General features: G+C 36.2%; 1 protein-coding gene across 1 annotated transcript in view; it reads right to left on the bottom strand.

Annotated features, from left to right (window-relative positions):
* Window positions 1-751: 751 nt before the first annotated feature.
* Window positions 752-15,159, bottom strand: part of TFEC (transcription factor EC) — a 125,240-nt gene continuing 110,832 nt past the window's right edge. The window contains 3 exon segments of the mRNA XM_050969953.1: window positions 752-5,663; window positions 6,557-6,704; window positions 14,785-14,860. Coding sequence (XP_050825910.1) covers window positions 5,283-5,663; window positions 6,557-6,704; window positions 14,785-14,860 — 605 coding nt within the window. The 3' untranslated portion in view covers window positions 752-5,282.

Raw genomic sequence — 15,159 nt, 5'->3', positions numbered from 1 at the left:
AGATAATCACTGAACTTTAAATAATATTTATAATATTATTCAATTTTAATACTGATAGGAGTGTCTTAATTGTTTAACAAAATAAAGAGACTGAAATCTTTAGTACAAATAAAGTGTTTATCTGCTGTATGCAAAAAATGAGCACTGTTTTAGGTGAAATGATAAACTATTACAAAACTAGTTGAAATTTGGGTTACTACTCAACAACTTTTACATCATTTCATGCTCAGAAAGCACCAAATATCTTCTAAAGAAGGCAGCATTTTGGTATTAGGAATTCAAAATGAAATCCAAATCCTTAACTAACTTCCTTAAGTGAGTATCTTTTAGTGCCAAATGCTACCTAATTATCAGCTTTAAAAAATGTTTTACATCTTAAAATACAATATTCTGTTTATCCTAGATTGTCTGGGGAACATCTAGTACATTAAAAGGTTTTTGTAGAGCTGCTTAGTGATTTAACTGATATCATCATGCCTGCTAGCAATTTTGCAACATTCTGAAAACACTTTCCATAAATCAAAGCCTTAGCAGCAGGAATAAGCAGATGGCAGGAGACCATATTAAAGAATGTATCAATTATTTTTATTAATGGGATGCTACTGGATCATGATGTATCATAATGGACTAAATGTTTGGCTGTTGTGAAGTATTTTGTCTGTTAGGTATCTCAGATGTTCTTACTGGATGTTACTAGATTGCCTTTCAGTGGCATTTTTGAGGGTCTGGACAGTGAAGTTTCACAAGGGACATAGAAAAAGATGTTTTTATTTCAGTCCTTTAATTATATTCATACAATAAACATAAAATGCCAGCAAGTATAAAATGTAATTGTAAAAAGATTGCATACATAGTGCATAATAAAGTACATTCTGTCTGCATACAATGACTTAGAAAACAAGATACTATATGGTTAACAATGAAAAATAGCAATTATTATAAAAATATTCTACAGTCTCATAATAGCAATGTAAATGCCTTTACTTATCTAAGAGACTTAACATAATTTTAAATTACAATAATTTTACATCCTCCATTTATATATACAGTTCTATTAAATTCAGAAAGCATTATAATATCAATGTTCTTATTAAGATTAAGCAACCAAATTATATTTAGTTATTTTATTCTATAAAGCAACTGTGTTTCTGTTTGTTAAAACTGTTTGCACTTACTGTACCTTTTCACACTATCCATGCCATGCACAATGAAATAATTTAATTTTCTTTTCTTAGCATAGCATCTATATCCATGTCATGAATTAAACAGGATGTTAATATTTCAACTCCCTTTCCTTTTGTTTAATTATCAGTCTGCTGTTTTGTGGATTCTGTAGGAATACGTCCACCAGCTTTGAACAGCTGTTACTGAAAACAGGTAATAACTCCTCATTTAATTCATCTTGACAAAAATTGCCAGTTCTTCTACCCCCTGCCCTGCCTGAAGTGAAGATCTGTAAGATTTCAAGTTATTTTCTAGGCCCAGAGCCACAGGCATATTATGTATTTCTTTCATAAGATTTCACTAAACAGTTCTCTGCTGGAAATAACTAAAAATTGTGTTTTTCTTCAACCACAACTCAGCCCAATAAAACTTGCATGGAGAGCAAAGAAATTCTGCCTGACAGAAAATGTCAGGATTTGTCCCTGTAGTTATGGAATCCTTTTCCTCTGCAGAAGCTGGTAGGACTGGGCTTGGCTCTGCCCTAGAAGTCCTCTCAGCTTCACAGCAGTGCTCCCAAGCCTGTGGTAGGAGAGGGAGTGTTTACTTCAGAAAGTCTGGGATGTGACTCCCAGCACATGCATCTCCTAAATACCTTCAGTAGCATCTATGAATTCCCAGAATGTCCTAGTCTGGTTTTGCAGTCTGTGCCACCACTTAATTTCCAGGGTGAGCCTGGCATCCAAGATATAATTAGCAGTTGAAATACTAATTATGATGAGCTCCTGCTAGAATAAAATGCAATGTTGGCGAAATACCATTGCCATAGTCAACACCTAGGGGGATTGATGTATTTATTGTTTTGGGCAAGGGAGCTGGGGGTTTTGTGTGAAGGAAGACAGCCTCAATATGGTTAATGGTAGATGCAATACAGTGCCTTGCAAAAAGAGCATCTTAAGTTTCTCATGCAAGGAGAGAGAGAAAAATTCAGGTGCCTTAGACTGAAGCAGTTGTCAGAAGAATGAAAATCAACTTTAAAACATTTAATGGATGCACTATAATGTTATTTTAGAACAGTGCTTTGAAAAGTGATGAAATTCAGGATGCTATTTAAAGTCAGTATAGTTCAGAAGTATGGTTTAACTCACATGTAAAAGTTCAATGGGAAAATCATGTAATACATTCATATTTAATTTCTTTTTTTCCATTATGAGCAATCCACACTGGTGTATTTAAAACTAATGTAGTAGAAACTGCAGTACAAGGACAAATGGCATTTGATTTAACCAAATAACCCTTCCTTTCATCTCCTGAAATGGACAACACTCATACTAGGCTAGACATAATATGGGCATAAAGGTTACTTTTAATTCATCATGTTTTGTATTCAGATGTCAATATTAGCAATTGTCTTTGACAAAACTATGACAACGTGGTTCCTGTTTTAATTAACCCAATTAAAATGGTGGTCAGCCCTATATCCAGTTATCTTTGGTTAATACTTGTTTGTTTTTCTGATATGCTATAAAAATAAAAAAAAAGGTGAAAAAACCCCAAAAATAGAAAAACCCAACAAAATTTAAATGCTAAACCAAGCACAATAAACAAATAAAACCACAAACTAAAACACCAAACCAAAACAAAAGAAAATTACCAGACCATGTCTGTTGTCTCTTTATTTACCCATGAAGTGTGAGTGTATCAAAGCCTCTTCAAATGGTCAGGTCTGTGCTTACAGGTCACCTTACATCCAAGTAGTTTGCACAAACTCATAGAAAACCTTGAGATTCCTAAAATTATAAATATTCCTGTGAGATTGGACACACCATCATCTTTCATAGCCATCTGAGTGTGATTTATTATCCAGCTGCTAATTTTCCAATTATGTTTTTTTCAAATTTTTTCATAATTTCCCAATTATGTCACTATTGTGACACTGCCAGGGTTGGTCAGCTGTGTGCTATGGTCTGGCAGGAACACAAACCTCACAGTGACTATTAGGAGGGCCCAGGTACCAATAACAAAAGAGGCAATTGTAATAAACAATTGCTCTGGTTTTGGAAAGTTTGCTTTTAAAAACTTAAAATGTTCATGCCAAAAGTCGTCCACTTTAATCTCTTCTTACTATTTCTAAACCTGTGACACTTCTGAAGTGAGGCAGGCTCAGGGACAGTAAAATTATTGCACACTTTTGAAACATATTTTGGATCGTTACAGAACTCCTGTGGTGGTTTCAGCTGGGGTAGAGTTAATTTCCTTCTCAGTGGTTAGCATGAGGCTGTATTTTGGATTTGTGCTGGACAGAGATGTTTTTTCTGGGGCTGAGCAGGGCTTACACAGAGCCAAGGCCTTTTCTGCTTTTCATACTGACACATTGGCAAGGAAGTTGGGGGTGCATGGGAGGTTGGGAGGAGACACAGCCAGAGCAGGTGACCCCAAGGGATATTCCACACCATATGAAATCATACTTAGCATATAAAGTGGGAGAAGAAGGAGAAAGGGGGGAGATCTTGGAGTGATGGCATTTGACTTCCAAAGTCACCATTCATGTGATGGGGCTCTGCTCTCCTGGAGATGGTGTAATATCTGCCTGCCCATAGGAAGCAGTGACCCAATTCCTTGTTTTGCTTCACTTGTGTGCACAGCTTTTGCTTTCCCTATTAAACTGTCTTTATCTTAGTCCAAGAGCCTTCCAGATTTTACCCTTCCAATTCTCTCTCCAGTCACTCTGGCCAGGCAATGACTGAGTGGCTGCATGAGACTTGGTTGCCACCTGGGCTTAAACCATAACTACTCCCTAATGGGATCTTTTGGCTTTGATTGAGGAAGGGCTATGAAGAACCTGTTCCAGTTTATTTTCCTGTGTTTTAATATTACAGTTGGAAGGACTGCTCTTAATATTCTTTAGGAGTGTACATCACTCTCCAGAATTTCACTTTGTGTAGAAGTGAGTTTTCTGAATGCCCCCTCCTAGCAAGCTGGTTATGAGAGGTAGTGCATCACATCACTGTGTCTGAATATTGCCTTCAGTTTGACAAGTCTTCCTTTCAAGCTTTTCTTCGGGGAGTCCAAAGGCAAATATGAAATTAGATTCTTGTTGTTTAGAGTGCATGCAATGGGAATCTTGTCATTTCCCTCTGCTTCCAAATGGATCAAAAACACATGTACAGTTAGGGTCCCTTTGCAAAAACCCCACTGTGCTGTCAAAGGACACTGAAAGTGTCATCCAGCAGCCCAGTTTTTTTATCTGAATTCCTATTTCTTCCATATAAAAAAGGACACAGTTTGAGTATTCTTGGAATAAATAGCTGACATAGCACTGTCACAGGTAGTGCTTGTTTTAAATTGTGCTAAGTGTAACGTGGAGTGTCTGTGCTGTCTTGTATATCCACACAGTCTTTGTGCTGCAATGCTCTGTCTTTTTCTGTCTGAGTTCATTTGAATCACTGTCATTATGTAAGTTTCCATTTTTCTTCTATGTCATTAAAATAGATACTTAAAGGAGTGTTCTTTTTCTAAAAATGAAATAAAAAGACCTAAAGGCATTCCATACAGAGCTTAATGGATTTTCTCCTTTTAAAGAGAAGCCCACACAGTTTAGACTTCATGCTTGTGTGAAAGCATTACTATCTGATGTTTTTTCACTTTCTGTAACATCTCTACTGTTCCCAGCTTAAATAGTTCTCTGTTGCTTCACATTTTGTAGAATTTTGAGTTATAAAAAAATAAAGAAATTAGCAAATTACTACATTTCTTATTTGTAGCAGAGAAATGTGTAAGCAGACTGAAAAGAGTTTGAATACAGTTTTGCAACATGAATATTCCTTTTTTGGTAACCATTTTCATAGTACTGATAAAAGTCATGAAGTGACAGAAATAATATTCCCAGTGAAGAGAAATTTATGCAAATGTTGGCTGTGAACAGAGGGTGAATTTGGGCGGAGTGATAGGGGTTCATGTCCATCTTATTTTCTTGTGAAGTCAGGGCTGATTGAAATCCTTATCACGTAGTAATTGATTTTTACAGTGTCTCTCCTTATAGGTATTTAAAATAAGAGCAAACACCAGGCTTACTAAGTCTTTTAAAAAGTGTTTAGAGAAGTATGAGACCCTTTCTGCTTTTATAAATCATCTCCATCATCTGTGCTAAAGCTGCTTCTCCTGCTGCTTTCTTTTGATGCAGCTGGAGATGTGGAGGACAAGAGTGGGTCTGTTCCAAATGGTGACACTGTGTCGTCCAATAAAATTTCCTCTAGTCGTTGTTCTTCTTTTAAAGCTGCGCTGAAGGACAAATCCGTGAAGTGGGAAAGTGGATCAGAAAAGGCTGTGGATCCATCACAGACGTCAGAATTTTGTCCATGTACCAGAGGCATTTGTTGAGAGTAGTCTGCAGAGTTCTCCTCTGGATAAGACTGCTGCTTGATGACTTGTGCAGCTAAATCAACGGCACTGAGCGAAGACATGACTGGGAGGCCGTGTGCACGTGCCTGGATCTCCAGTTCCTAACATTTCAAACAAAAAACAATTTTAAAAGACAAAACAGTCTCTACAGAACAATTACAGAAAATATACAAATCATGCATGAAAATTTATTATACCTGTTGCCCAGTTGTGAGATTAAATTTTAAAATATTAAATTTTTTACCTAAGAAAATTAGCCAAGTGTTTTTTAGTTCCTTTTTGCCATTAAGCAACTATTCCATGGGAGCAGAAGAGGTAGGGAAGCCTCTCTAAAACCATTACATACTGAATTCAATGAAGGTAGCAGAAAAATATTGCAACTTGATAGTTCTTTATAAATGTGTTGTCTGGAGAAAAATAAGATTCTTTACTTGATAATGCTTATATTATAAAGATATATAAGTAAATCACATATTTAAGATGATCAGTTTTACGTCTATTTACCCATGCCATTTCCATAGGTGTGTGTCTGTATTAGAATCTTGCTTTTTAACCCATGAAGGGCTATGTTCTACTTCTTAGTGTCAAAAGCAGATTTAACATAAGACAGTCTTACCAGGGAGCAGAATGCATTAAATAGTTTGAAAGGGAAAATTAAAATACTGAAAGAAACCTTGTGACCAGTATTGATTTTTGGCTGCAGGAATAGACTTATTCCCTTTTTTTGTCTTTGTTTCTAACACATGCATAACGAAACTGTTTGTACAAACACTTTATTACTTTTCCACTAGTTACTTTATGTAAAGTATAATTATCAAAGATATTTCCTAGAAATCTAAAGAATACCCCCTCCCCAATAGACACAGAAATAAAAAGGCAAAGACAATTTATTTTTAATAAACATAATTTGAGGAAAAATTATATAGATTAACAAAATTTAATGGGGGATAAGTACTGAGAAAGCTTTGTAGTTCGTGGCAACGCTTATACAAACCTGAATTCGGAGCAGAAGTCTTCTGTTAGCATGCTCTAATTTCTTCTGCCTGTGTTCTAATTCTCTGGCTCTCTGTTGTTCTTTTTGTAGCCACTTGATGTACTCCACCGATGCTTTTAAAATAGTTCCTTTGTTCCAGCGCATATCACTGCAGAATGTAGAGATAACCTTTTCACAATTGTGCATGTCAGCAGAATTCATAAGAACTTACAAAATCTTTTACATTAATATGAAATAATGATTTACATGACTATTATTCACTCTTAGATATTATTGCTTCTGAATGGAAATTTTAATAGAATAGTTAAGAAGCCCTTATATAGTAAAATTAATCCCAGAATGAAAATAAGTGTCAAAAGAAAGTAATAAAGTGACTTTTTGTGGGAGAGCTAAATGCAATATCATGATTCTACCATTACAGTTTTTATATTTTTAGTGAAAATTGCTTTTATTATTAACTCTGAGATTAAAATCTATGTGCAGTATTTCTGCATTAATGAACTAGGAAATATACATTACTGAGGACTTAAGCCTAAATTTTTAAAGATCATTTTGAATATACTACTCCTTTTACCTGACTTACTAATGAGGTTGCTTTTATGCCGGTAGGGAAAAAAATGATCTGTGCTGAATGCTACTCCTCATTGATGACAGGCCAGAAAAATCACATTTTCATAACCATAATGAATAGGGAATGACAAAAATCATGTTCAGAAATCTTGAAACAATTTAAAAAACAAGTTTAAATCTACAGCTACATGCAGACCCCAACTCAAAACAAAAGCTTTTAAAAAAAAATAGAATAAACCTGCGCATCATTCAGGAAATCATGATTTGACTTACAGCTCACAAGCAGCCTCACTAGCAACAAAACTCCTGTTCAAATTAAACTGTCCAAAGATTTTCATGTATCCATTTAGCAAATTTTCATGTATTCCTTTAAGTAAGGTATTGGAACAAAAATGAATTTTGCTAAAAATATTTAATTTCTAATAAGTGCCCGTATTTTGTGATACAGTATGGGTTCAGTGCATTCAATATGGGTTTTATCCAAACTATCTGCTTCACTTCAAGTTGCTTAGGCTGAGCAGAAGGTTGACCAAGCTTCTGATCCCAAACCAACACAAAGCTGTTGTAAGAACAAGTAAGAATCTCATGTTGGGAGGGACAAGCATTTTTTCAATACTTCATCCAAAGACATATATTCACATGCTGTCATTTATGGAGAGAAAAAATTAAATGCCCAGCTATTATCCCTTTCCCTTATTCATAGAATCATAGAATATGCTGACTTGGAAAGCACCCATCAGGATTAGTGAGTCCAACTCCTGGCCTTGCACTGGATACCCAAGAGCTCCCCATGTCACACCATGTGTCTGAGAGCATTGTCCCAACACTTCTTGAGTTCTGCCAGGCACGGAGCTATGGAAAACCTGTTTCCCTGGAAAACCTCTTTCCAGTTCTCAGGTACCCACAGGGTGAAAACCTTATCCTGATATCCAACCCAAACTTCCCCTGACTCAGCCTCATGTCATTTCCTTGAGTCCTGTCACTGGTCATGAGAATGAAGAGATCAGTGCCTGCCCCTCCAAGTTCCCTCTTGAGGCTAAGCACCTTTAGAGATACCTGCAGTTATTTCTCTTCTGAAGGCATAGTGCAAAAGCCAAGCAGGTACAGGATTTAGGGACCCAGAGCACCCACATTTTCCAGATGCTTTTCTATAGACAAAACCTTTTGGAGCTGATAACTTTAGGACACTAAGAAAAATATGCAAAATTATTTGTGATAAAGCATCACAGTCTTTAACCATGCCATAGAATTCAGGTAATTTGGTAGAGATTTGGGAGTACCATTTTTTTTTTGATCAAAAGTGCTCAAATTCAAATGTCACTTATCTCTGGACAACTTACAAATTGTGAGGCTCCTGAATGCAGGGCCCTCACCTCCTCTCAGTGCTGCAGGCCAGAAACAGACAGTTTTTGGGATTAAAGGTTGAGGAGGTCAGAGAGAAAATAATTGTTGTCTACAAAGCCAAAACAGAATTGGGTATGCATTCTGATTTAGACATTGCCTGGTCAAAAAGTTAGAGCAGAGGTGGGACTAGGAGCCAAGAGCAGAATACATCTCTCCCATGATGGTTGAATCACCTCTTGGCAGCTCCTCTGCCTTCTCCTTCCTGTCCCTGTACCTCTTGAGCAGGTGAGAGGACAGAATTTCTTGCCAGTATCCCATAGGCTTCCTCCTAGGAGAGGACTTTCTCCTCTCAAATGGCTTACCTATGTTCAAAGTGTAAAGGTTAAGAAAGCTTTTAATATGCATGTTTTCTGGGCAATCTTTGACTGCCATCATCATGTCACAGTTCCATTTTCTTCACACCTCTGGAAAGTTGGGTAAAATACTGAGAGGTCCCTGTTTATGACTAAATTGCAATAGAGTTTGAAAGGCAGTAAAGTGTCTGTCTGTCTGTGCCAGACCACTCATGAATAAATAAGCTAAATAAAATAAATAAAGTTATCATAACAATAACTTTTCAAACAGGAATTCTCCATTCCCATCACAGATATGAGCTGTATATGCTACATGGAGAAACACAATCTGCCTTGACAAGGAGGTTTAGTCTCTTATAAGGGCTAAAAACAAAACTAAGACAGGTTTGAACTGATGGTCCAAACTTAAAGATATAGTATTATGAAATTAGAAATAAACCCCTAGCTGGGAAAATGGAAATAATTAAAGAAATGTAACAGCAGCAGAAAAAAAATTAATATATCACATATGTAGAAAATATTTCATAGTGTTTTCACAAAAAAAATCATGAATTCAGAATAGGACAAAATTATTTTTGGTTGATTTTTCTGATTGACATATGAATAAGTCATATATTCATGAATGTATTTGGAATACCTTTGATTAAATTAATTCATGTTACACTTAACATCACCTTGTGATATGGCTTACTTTTAGTTCATTTTTCCTTGATAGGTTTAGTTTTTATTTCTGTGGCAATTCTTTTTCGTAGTTTTGAATAAATCTTCACTGAAAGACTAATGCCTGGATTCAAACTGCCAGAGAGATGGACCTGGTCAGCTTTTGCATGAGATACATATGGATAGATATCTCTTGGGGTAATATTTACAGATCTGAGAGGCAAAACTGTAAAGGAGAGCTAGGATAAAAATGCAGAGATACTATTGTTATTTAAGAGACTGTTCTTTAACCTGTGTACACGTGTGTATGTGCCTGTGCATGTGTATATGGTTCTACATCACTTCTCATATGTACATACACTGGCTAAATGAAGAATATTCCTATTAAATGAAGAATATTGAAGTTGAACCTTCCAGTGTCTGAAGGCAACATAGCAAAGGAACAGCTGATGACCTTAGAAGCACATGAACATGTATTTCACTGTGTGTCTCTCTTTACCAGGATCTAAGGAAGATCCTGGAGGTGTCTGTGCTGATTCTGCATCACTGGCACTCTTCATTCACTGTAGCCCAGAGACAGCAGTCACAGGACAGTGCTGCAGAGCAGCAGAGGTTCTAGGCAGATGTGCAGGGCTGGAAGAGCAACAGTGCAACTGGTGAGGATGAAGGCAAATTTGGGCTGGTAATGGTGAGATTCCTGCATACCAATAGTCTGAAGTGCATCTAGCTCTACATACCAGGCAGGCAAGCAGATTCATCTCTGATGGGAAGAAAAAACAACTCAACATTTGAAAATGGATTAACTCAAAGCACAAGAAGTGCATAAGAGGAATTCAGAAATCCTCTGGTCAGCTATTTGGTTTCTGTTATTTCTCTGTAAACAACAAATTCAAAATTTTGTGTAAATAAAACTACCTGAAAAGTTATAAAAATGTCACTAGGAATTCATGGTTTTTGCTTTTTAGAGATTTTTAGATTGTAATTGGAGGTAAAAACTGAAATGAAAAGCCCTACAAAGACATTTTTGGAACCTTTAAAAATTGAGGAATCACTTTCAGTTGATACTAATTTAATTGGAAATTTCTGTATGAAAACAGACAAAATATTTGCATTCTTAACTGTTTGGTTCTAAAAACTTAGCTGTAGACCTACTTATTTTCAGATATGGCAGGAATTCTTTTTTTTTCAGTTTGATCTTCCAGTTCTATTAATTTGCTTTGTTCTGGTTTTGTTTGTTTGTTTGTTTGTTTGTTTGTCTGCTTGTTTTGGTGGGGGGGGCGGGTTCTGGGGTTTTTTGGCATTTTTTTTTTCTTAGTCGTGATTTTTATTAAATGCATGTATGGCACCATCCTGTAAATACTGACATACATGGGAAATTTTACATTCAAGCCAAGTCATTTGAGAGCAGCAAATGTTTTGCCAGTCTGGTCATCAGAAATGGCCTCTGCAAAGAAAGATTGCTTCTTTGTTTCTGTGTCTGTGTGGTAGAGTAATTTGAAGTTTCTAGCAATCCACAGATATGCTGGTGTGTTTAATTAATAGAGGCTTACCGAAAATAACAAGATTTTAATGGAAAATTAAAAAACAGAGTAAAAAACACATTAAGTTTTCTTAGTCTCTGAATCCTGTCTCCTCTGTACTGAATCTCTCTACAAAACTCAAGTGCCCAGAACAAACCACGTAACTCTCCCCAAGCAGAGTTTCCAGTATTGGAGAAACAAAACATGGAAAAGAGACTGATCTTCACCTCATTTCCATTAATTTAACTTTGTTGAAGTCAAAAGAGCTTCACTAGGTTACAGAAGTTGAGCTCCTGTAGGAAGGATGGGAGCACCTGGTCATCTAAGATTAGAACTAATTAGTAAAAGCAGTGTTTGAGTGTGATAGTTACAGAGTTGCCAGACACGGGCCAGTTACTAATAATAAATGCATTTGCAAAGTTGAAACTGTGTTTGCAGACTATTTATTTCCCTGTTTCTGAGAAATTAGCTTTAAACTAAGGAAACTTGCTCAAAATACTTGGAAGGACTTTGTACTTGTTTTGAGGACTTGCAAAATTGTGAAGTGTTTTATTCTGAAAGAGGCAGCAAGTTTCCACTTTATAACAGCATGAGTGTACACAAGCCCTTCCTTTGCAAGGAATGTGTTTGTGCTGGCTGCCAGAGGGTCTGTGCACAGACAGCACAGAGGTCAGGCACAGGTAGATGCAGGGAGCTGAAAGGAAAGAGTGAGAGCAGCCCACTGCTTCTGCCCAAATCCTCAGCAGTTCTCATAACATTCCAGCTCTGAAACATTGCCAGAATTCTTTTTTCTCATTTCTCTTTCTGGCAATTTAAGCCTGACTATCATTAAAGAGTTCTTGTGTAGGCATTGCCAGACTCCATCACAAAAAGGAATCCTGTTAACCACCTAAAAGGTGGATTCTGAAAGATTGAACACAAATAGAAAGGTAGGTATAATTATAGGAGCAGGTTATGAGTTTTTCAGCAAAATATGACTGAGTATGCCTGGCATTTTTAAATTCTGTTTTTAAATTTTGTTCTTTAAAACTGATTTGCATTTCTGAATCATCTAGCATTTGGATATCTAAGCATTGAAAGTTAAACAAAAGAGTCATAGTTCTTTGTAACTTACACTTATCTTCATTTTCTAATGCTGATGAGGTGAACTTGAGACACCCATTCATTTATGTAATGTAATCCTCACTTTTCATCATTAAATTAAGAAAAAAAGAAAAAAAGTGAAAAGAATAGGGGTTTAATCCAGTCAAAAGAAAGTCCCTGCAGGAGCTCTGCAGGAGCCAAACAAGTTCACTACATAACCAACAAAACAAAAGTGAAATAGAAACCCCACACAGCAATTCTAAGAAATATAAATCACAAAAGGTTTCCAAATGGCATAAAAAAAATGTCCTTTTCTGCTTCTGATTCTGAATGTAATCTTCTTGAAGCAAGCCATCTGGGACAAGCATGCTAACTACAATGGCTTAGTTACAGTAGTGTTTGCTCTTCAATGCAGAGGCTGATTCTCTTCACTGTCATTAGTCTAAGCAGCAGTAAGCTTTCTCCTTTTACTACTAAGTTTCCACTTTAAGAAGAATCTTCTAAAATTAATATGAGGCAAAAATGCTGTGTGTGATAAAATGTTACAGATAAAGTATTGTAAGCCATGATAAATCTCTTTCTTTCAAAGCAGAAGGGCCAGACTGGGGGCACAGTAAGGTGTTATGAAATAAAAAGCAAGAACTGAAAGAGAGAATAAGGATGCTGAGTTATGATTTGGCAAAACAACACCATGCCAAAAGGTAATAATAATGTTGATCTGCTCAGCCAACAAAACAACATGTTCAAATTAATAAATTTCTGCCTAAAAATACAAATACAAAAAAAACCCCTACTTACATTTCTTTCAATTAATTTATCCTTGCACTAAGCTATAGCAAAATTGTGTTGCAAACTGGTTTTTCAAAAGCCCTGCAGGTTCTGATGCCTTTTTTTTTTTTTAGCACCAACTTAAAAGCTTTTCAGTAGGCCTGCTTTCCAAAGGAGTGCTGATTATCAGCCTTTTGAGGACAGCAGTCTGCAGAATGTGAGGAACTTTAGTTCACCTTGTGCTTTTGTAAACATGAACCACTCTGGGTCTGGTCACACTGCTGAACTCAGCCATGGGTTTGCAAACTAAACCAAGGTAAGGCAATGATTTCAGAATCTATACCTGAAACTTTCATCAGGCAGCAACACCAAAAACTGAGGGTGAAGTCCATCATCCTCTTACTGGAGCAGCTCCAGGTCAATCATTTTAAGAACAGCTTAAATGATTACTCTAGGTATTAAGTTTTGATTAAGTTCACAAAGTCAACCTGAATCCAGACCAAAACATGTCAGTGAAACACATTTATAGGCAATCAAAAAGTGCAACTGGAATTTGTACCCCATGCCCCTCTCTAATTGCAGTATTACCAGTTTCTATTTTTGCTTTATAGCTGCAAACCAACAGTGCCATCCACTGTTTTTCTGAGAAATCTTTCAATTACTTGCCCAAATGGTACTGAATACTGAAAGATGCAGCAGCAAAATTAAAACACTTCTCTCAGTTTCTGCTTGCAATAGATCACATGTCCAAAACTTTATTTAGGTACTTGAAGCGCTTTTTAGTTTAATTCAGCTTTAACACCTATTTCCATATTAATACCAAGAAACCATGGCCATTTATCCAATCTTTGGTGGATGCTACAGAAGGAGCTGAGTTTGTGAATTCTCTAAAATGGATGCAGTATGTTAACTTTCTCTCTGGTGGCTTCACTTCAAATAAAGCAACCTTCTACTTGTGTAAGTCTCACACGGCCTTGTATTGTTGCAGAAATCCTTAATGTAATCAAAAGTTTCTTAGTCCTAAGGTTAAAAAAGCTGAAATATCAATGGATATTTTCATTTGAAGTATCATGCACATCTGTATTGAAATGCAAATGATAAAGTCCAAATCTGTATAATCAATTTTATGCAAGTTACAATCATGCTGCTGCATTGTCTTAAGTCTTCCCTGAGCAACAAGAGAAATCTAAGGCTAAAGTTCTGCATTAAAAATCACTCTGAATTGTTATTGTTAATCCTGCAATGGGCTTTTCTCCAAGGCAGCTTTTTTCCTGTTGATGACAAATATAAGCTTTGAGGGAATGCACATATAGTTCAAGCAATATGCATTTTGTGTTTCTGTAAGTATATGCATTAGTATAAAATGATATTATTATAGCAATTATAGCAATTATTACTTTTATCCTTGCAGTCCTTTTAGGACTGGTGCTTTCCCTACACTGAGTTGAGGACTTTTGAAAAATACTCAGTCTACAGACTCTGAAATTGATTTTTTTTTCTCTCAGTCAGAGGGCAGACAGCGGCAACATAAATTTTGTGTTATCCCACTAGAGGGCCATGGCAAGAGCTGAAAGCACCAATACTTCCTATGCTTCCTTCTCCAGAGACCCCACACAATTGTGCTTGGGGACAGAGAGATGGATTTTCTGCTGTTTGGTTTATCTTTTGTTTGTTTGTTTGTTTGTTTTCCCTTTAAGTGGCAGTTGCTCTTAAACACCCTGAAATTGCTTTCATATTATTATTCTTTCACATAAGTTTTTCAACAGGCCCAAAAACATCTGTCAAAGGTTTGTAACTTCAACAGCCTGAGCTGAGCCAGTGACCAGGTATGGAAGATTTTGTATCCCATTTCTCAATCCTATACACAACTGTCTCTTTTCTGCTGTATTAATACCATAAACATTATGATAGGAAAGACAGTTGAACTCACGGATCATTAGACTTGGGGATGAGTGTGCCAAGCTCCTTGATTCGGTAATTAATATTATACCTTCTTCTTCTCTCAACTGTTAAAAAGAAACATTTGCTATTTTTACACTGAAATATTTTTGGAGAAATTGCACATAAAACATTTTAATTAGTTAAAAACATGTTATTCAACATACAGAAAAAATCTTTCTCAAACAGCAGTCCCAACATGAGCTCCTACCTGTCTCTGACTTACTCTCAGGACAAACTCTATCATTAGTACCATCTGTATCTTACCTTAACTACAGGGTTTTCCTCCATTTAGAATTCAATTTCTAGAGAATGAAATAGTCACATCTTGTCTAAATGTGAGCTAACATTTCTTTTTTCCTGATGT

Source organism: Serinus canaria, chromosome 1A (assembly GCF_022539315.1).
Source record: "Serinus canaria isolate serCan28SL12 chromosome 1A, serCan2020, whole genome shotgun sequence".
NCBI classification, from domain to species: domain Eukaryota; kingdom Metazoa; phylum Chordata; class Aves; order Passeriformes; family Fringillidae; genus Serinus; species Serinus canaria.
The sequence above is the reverse complement of the archived record's forward strand: the minus strand, read 5'-3'. Positions and strand labels throughout refer to the sequence as shown.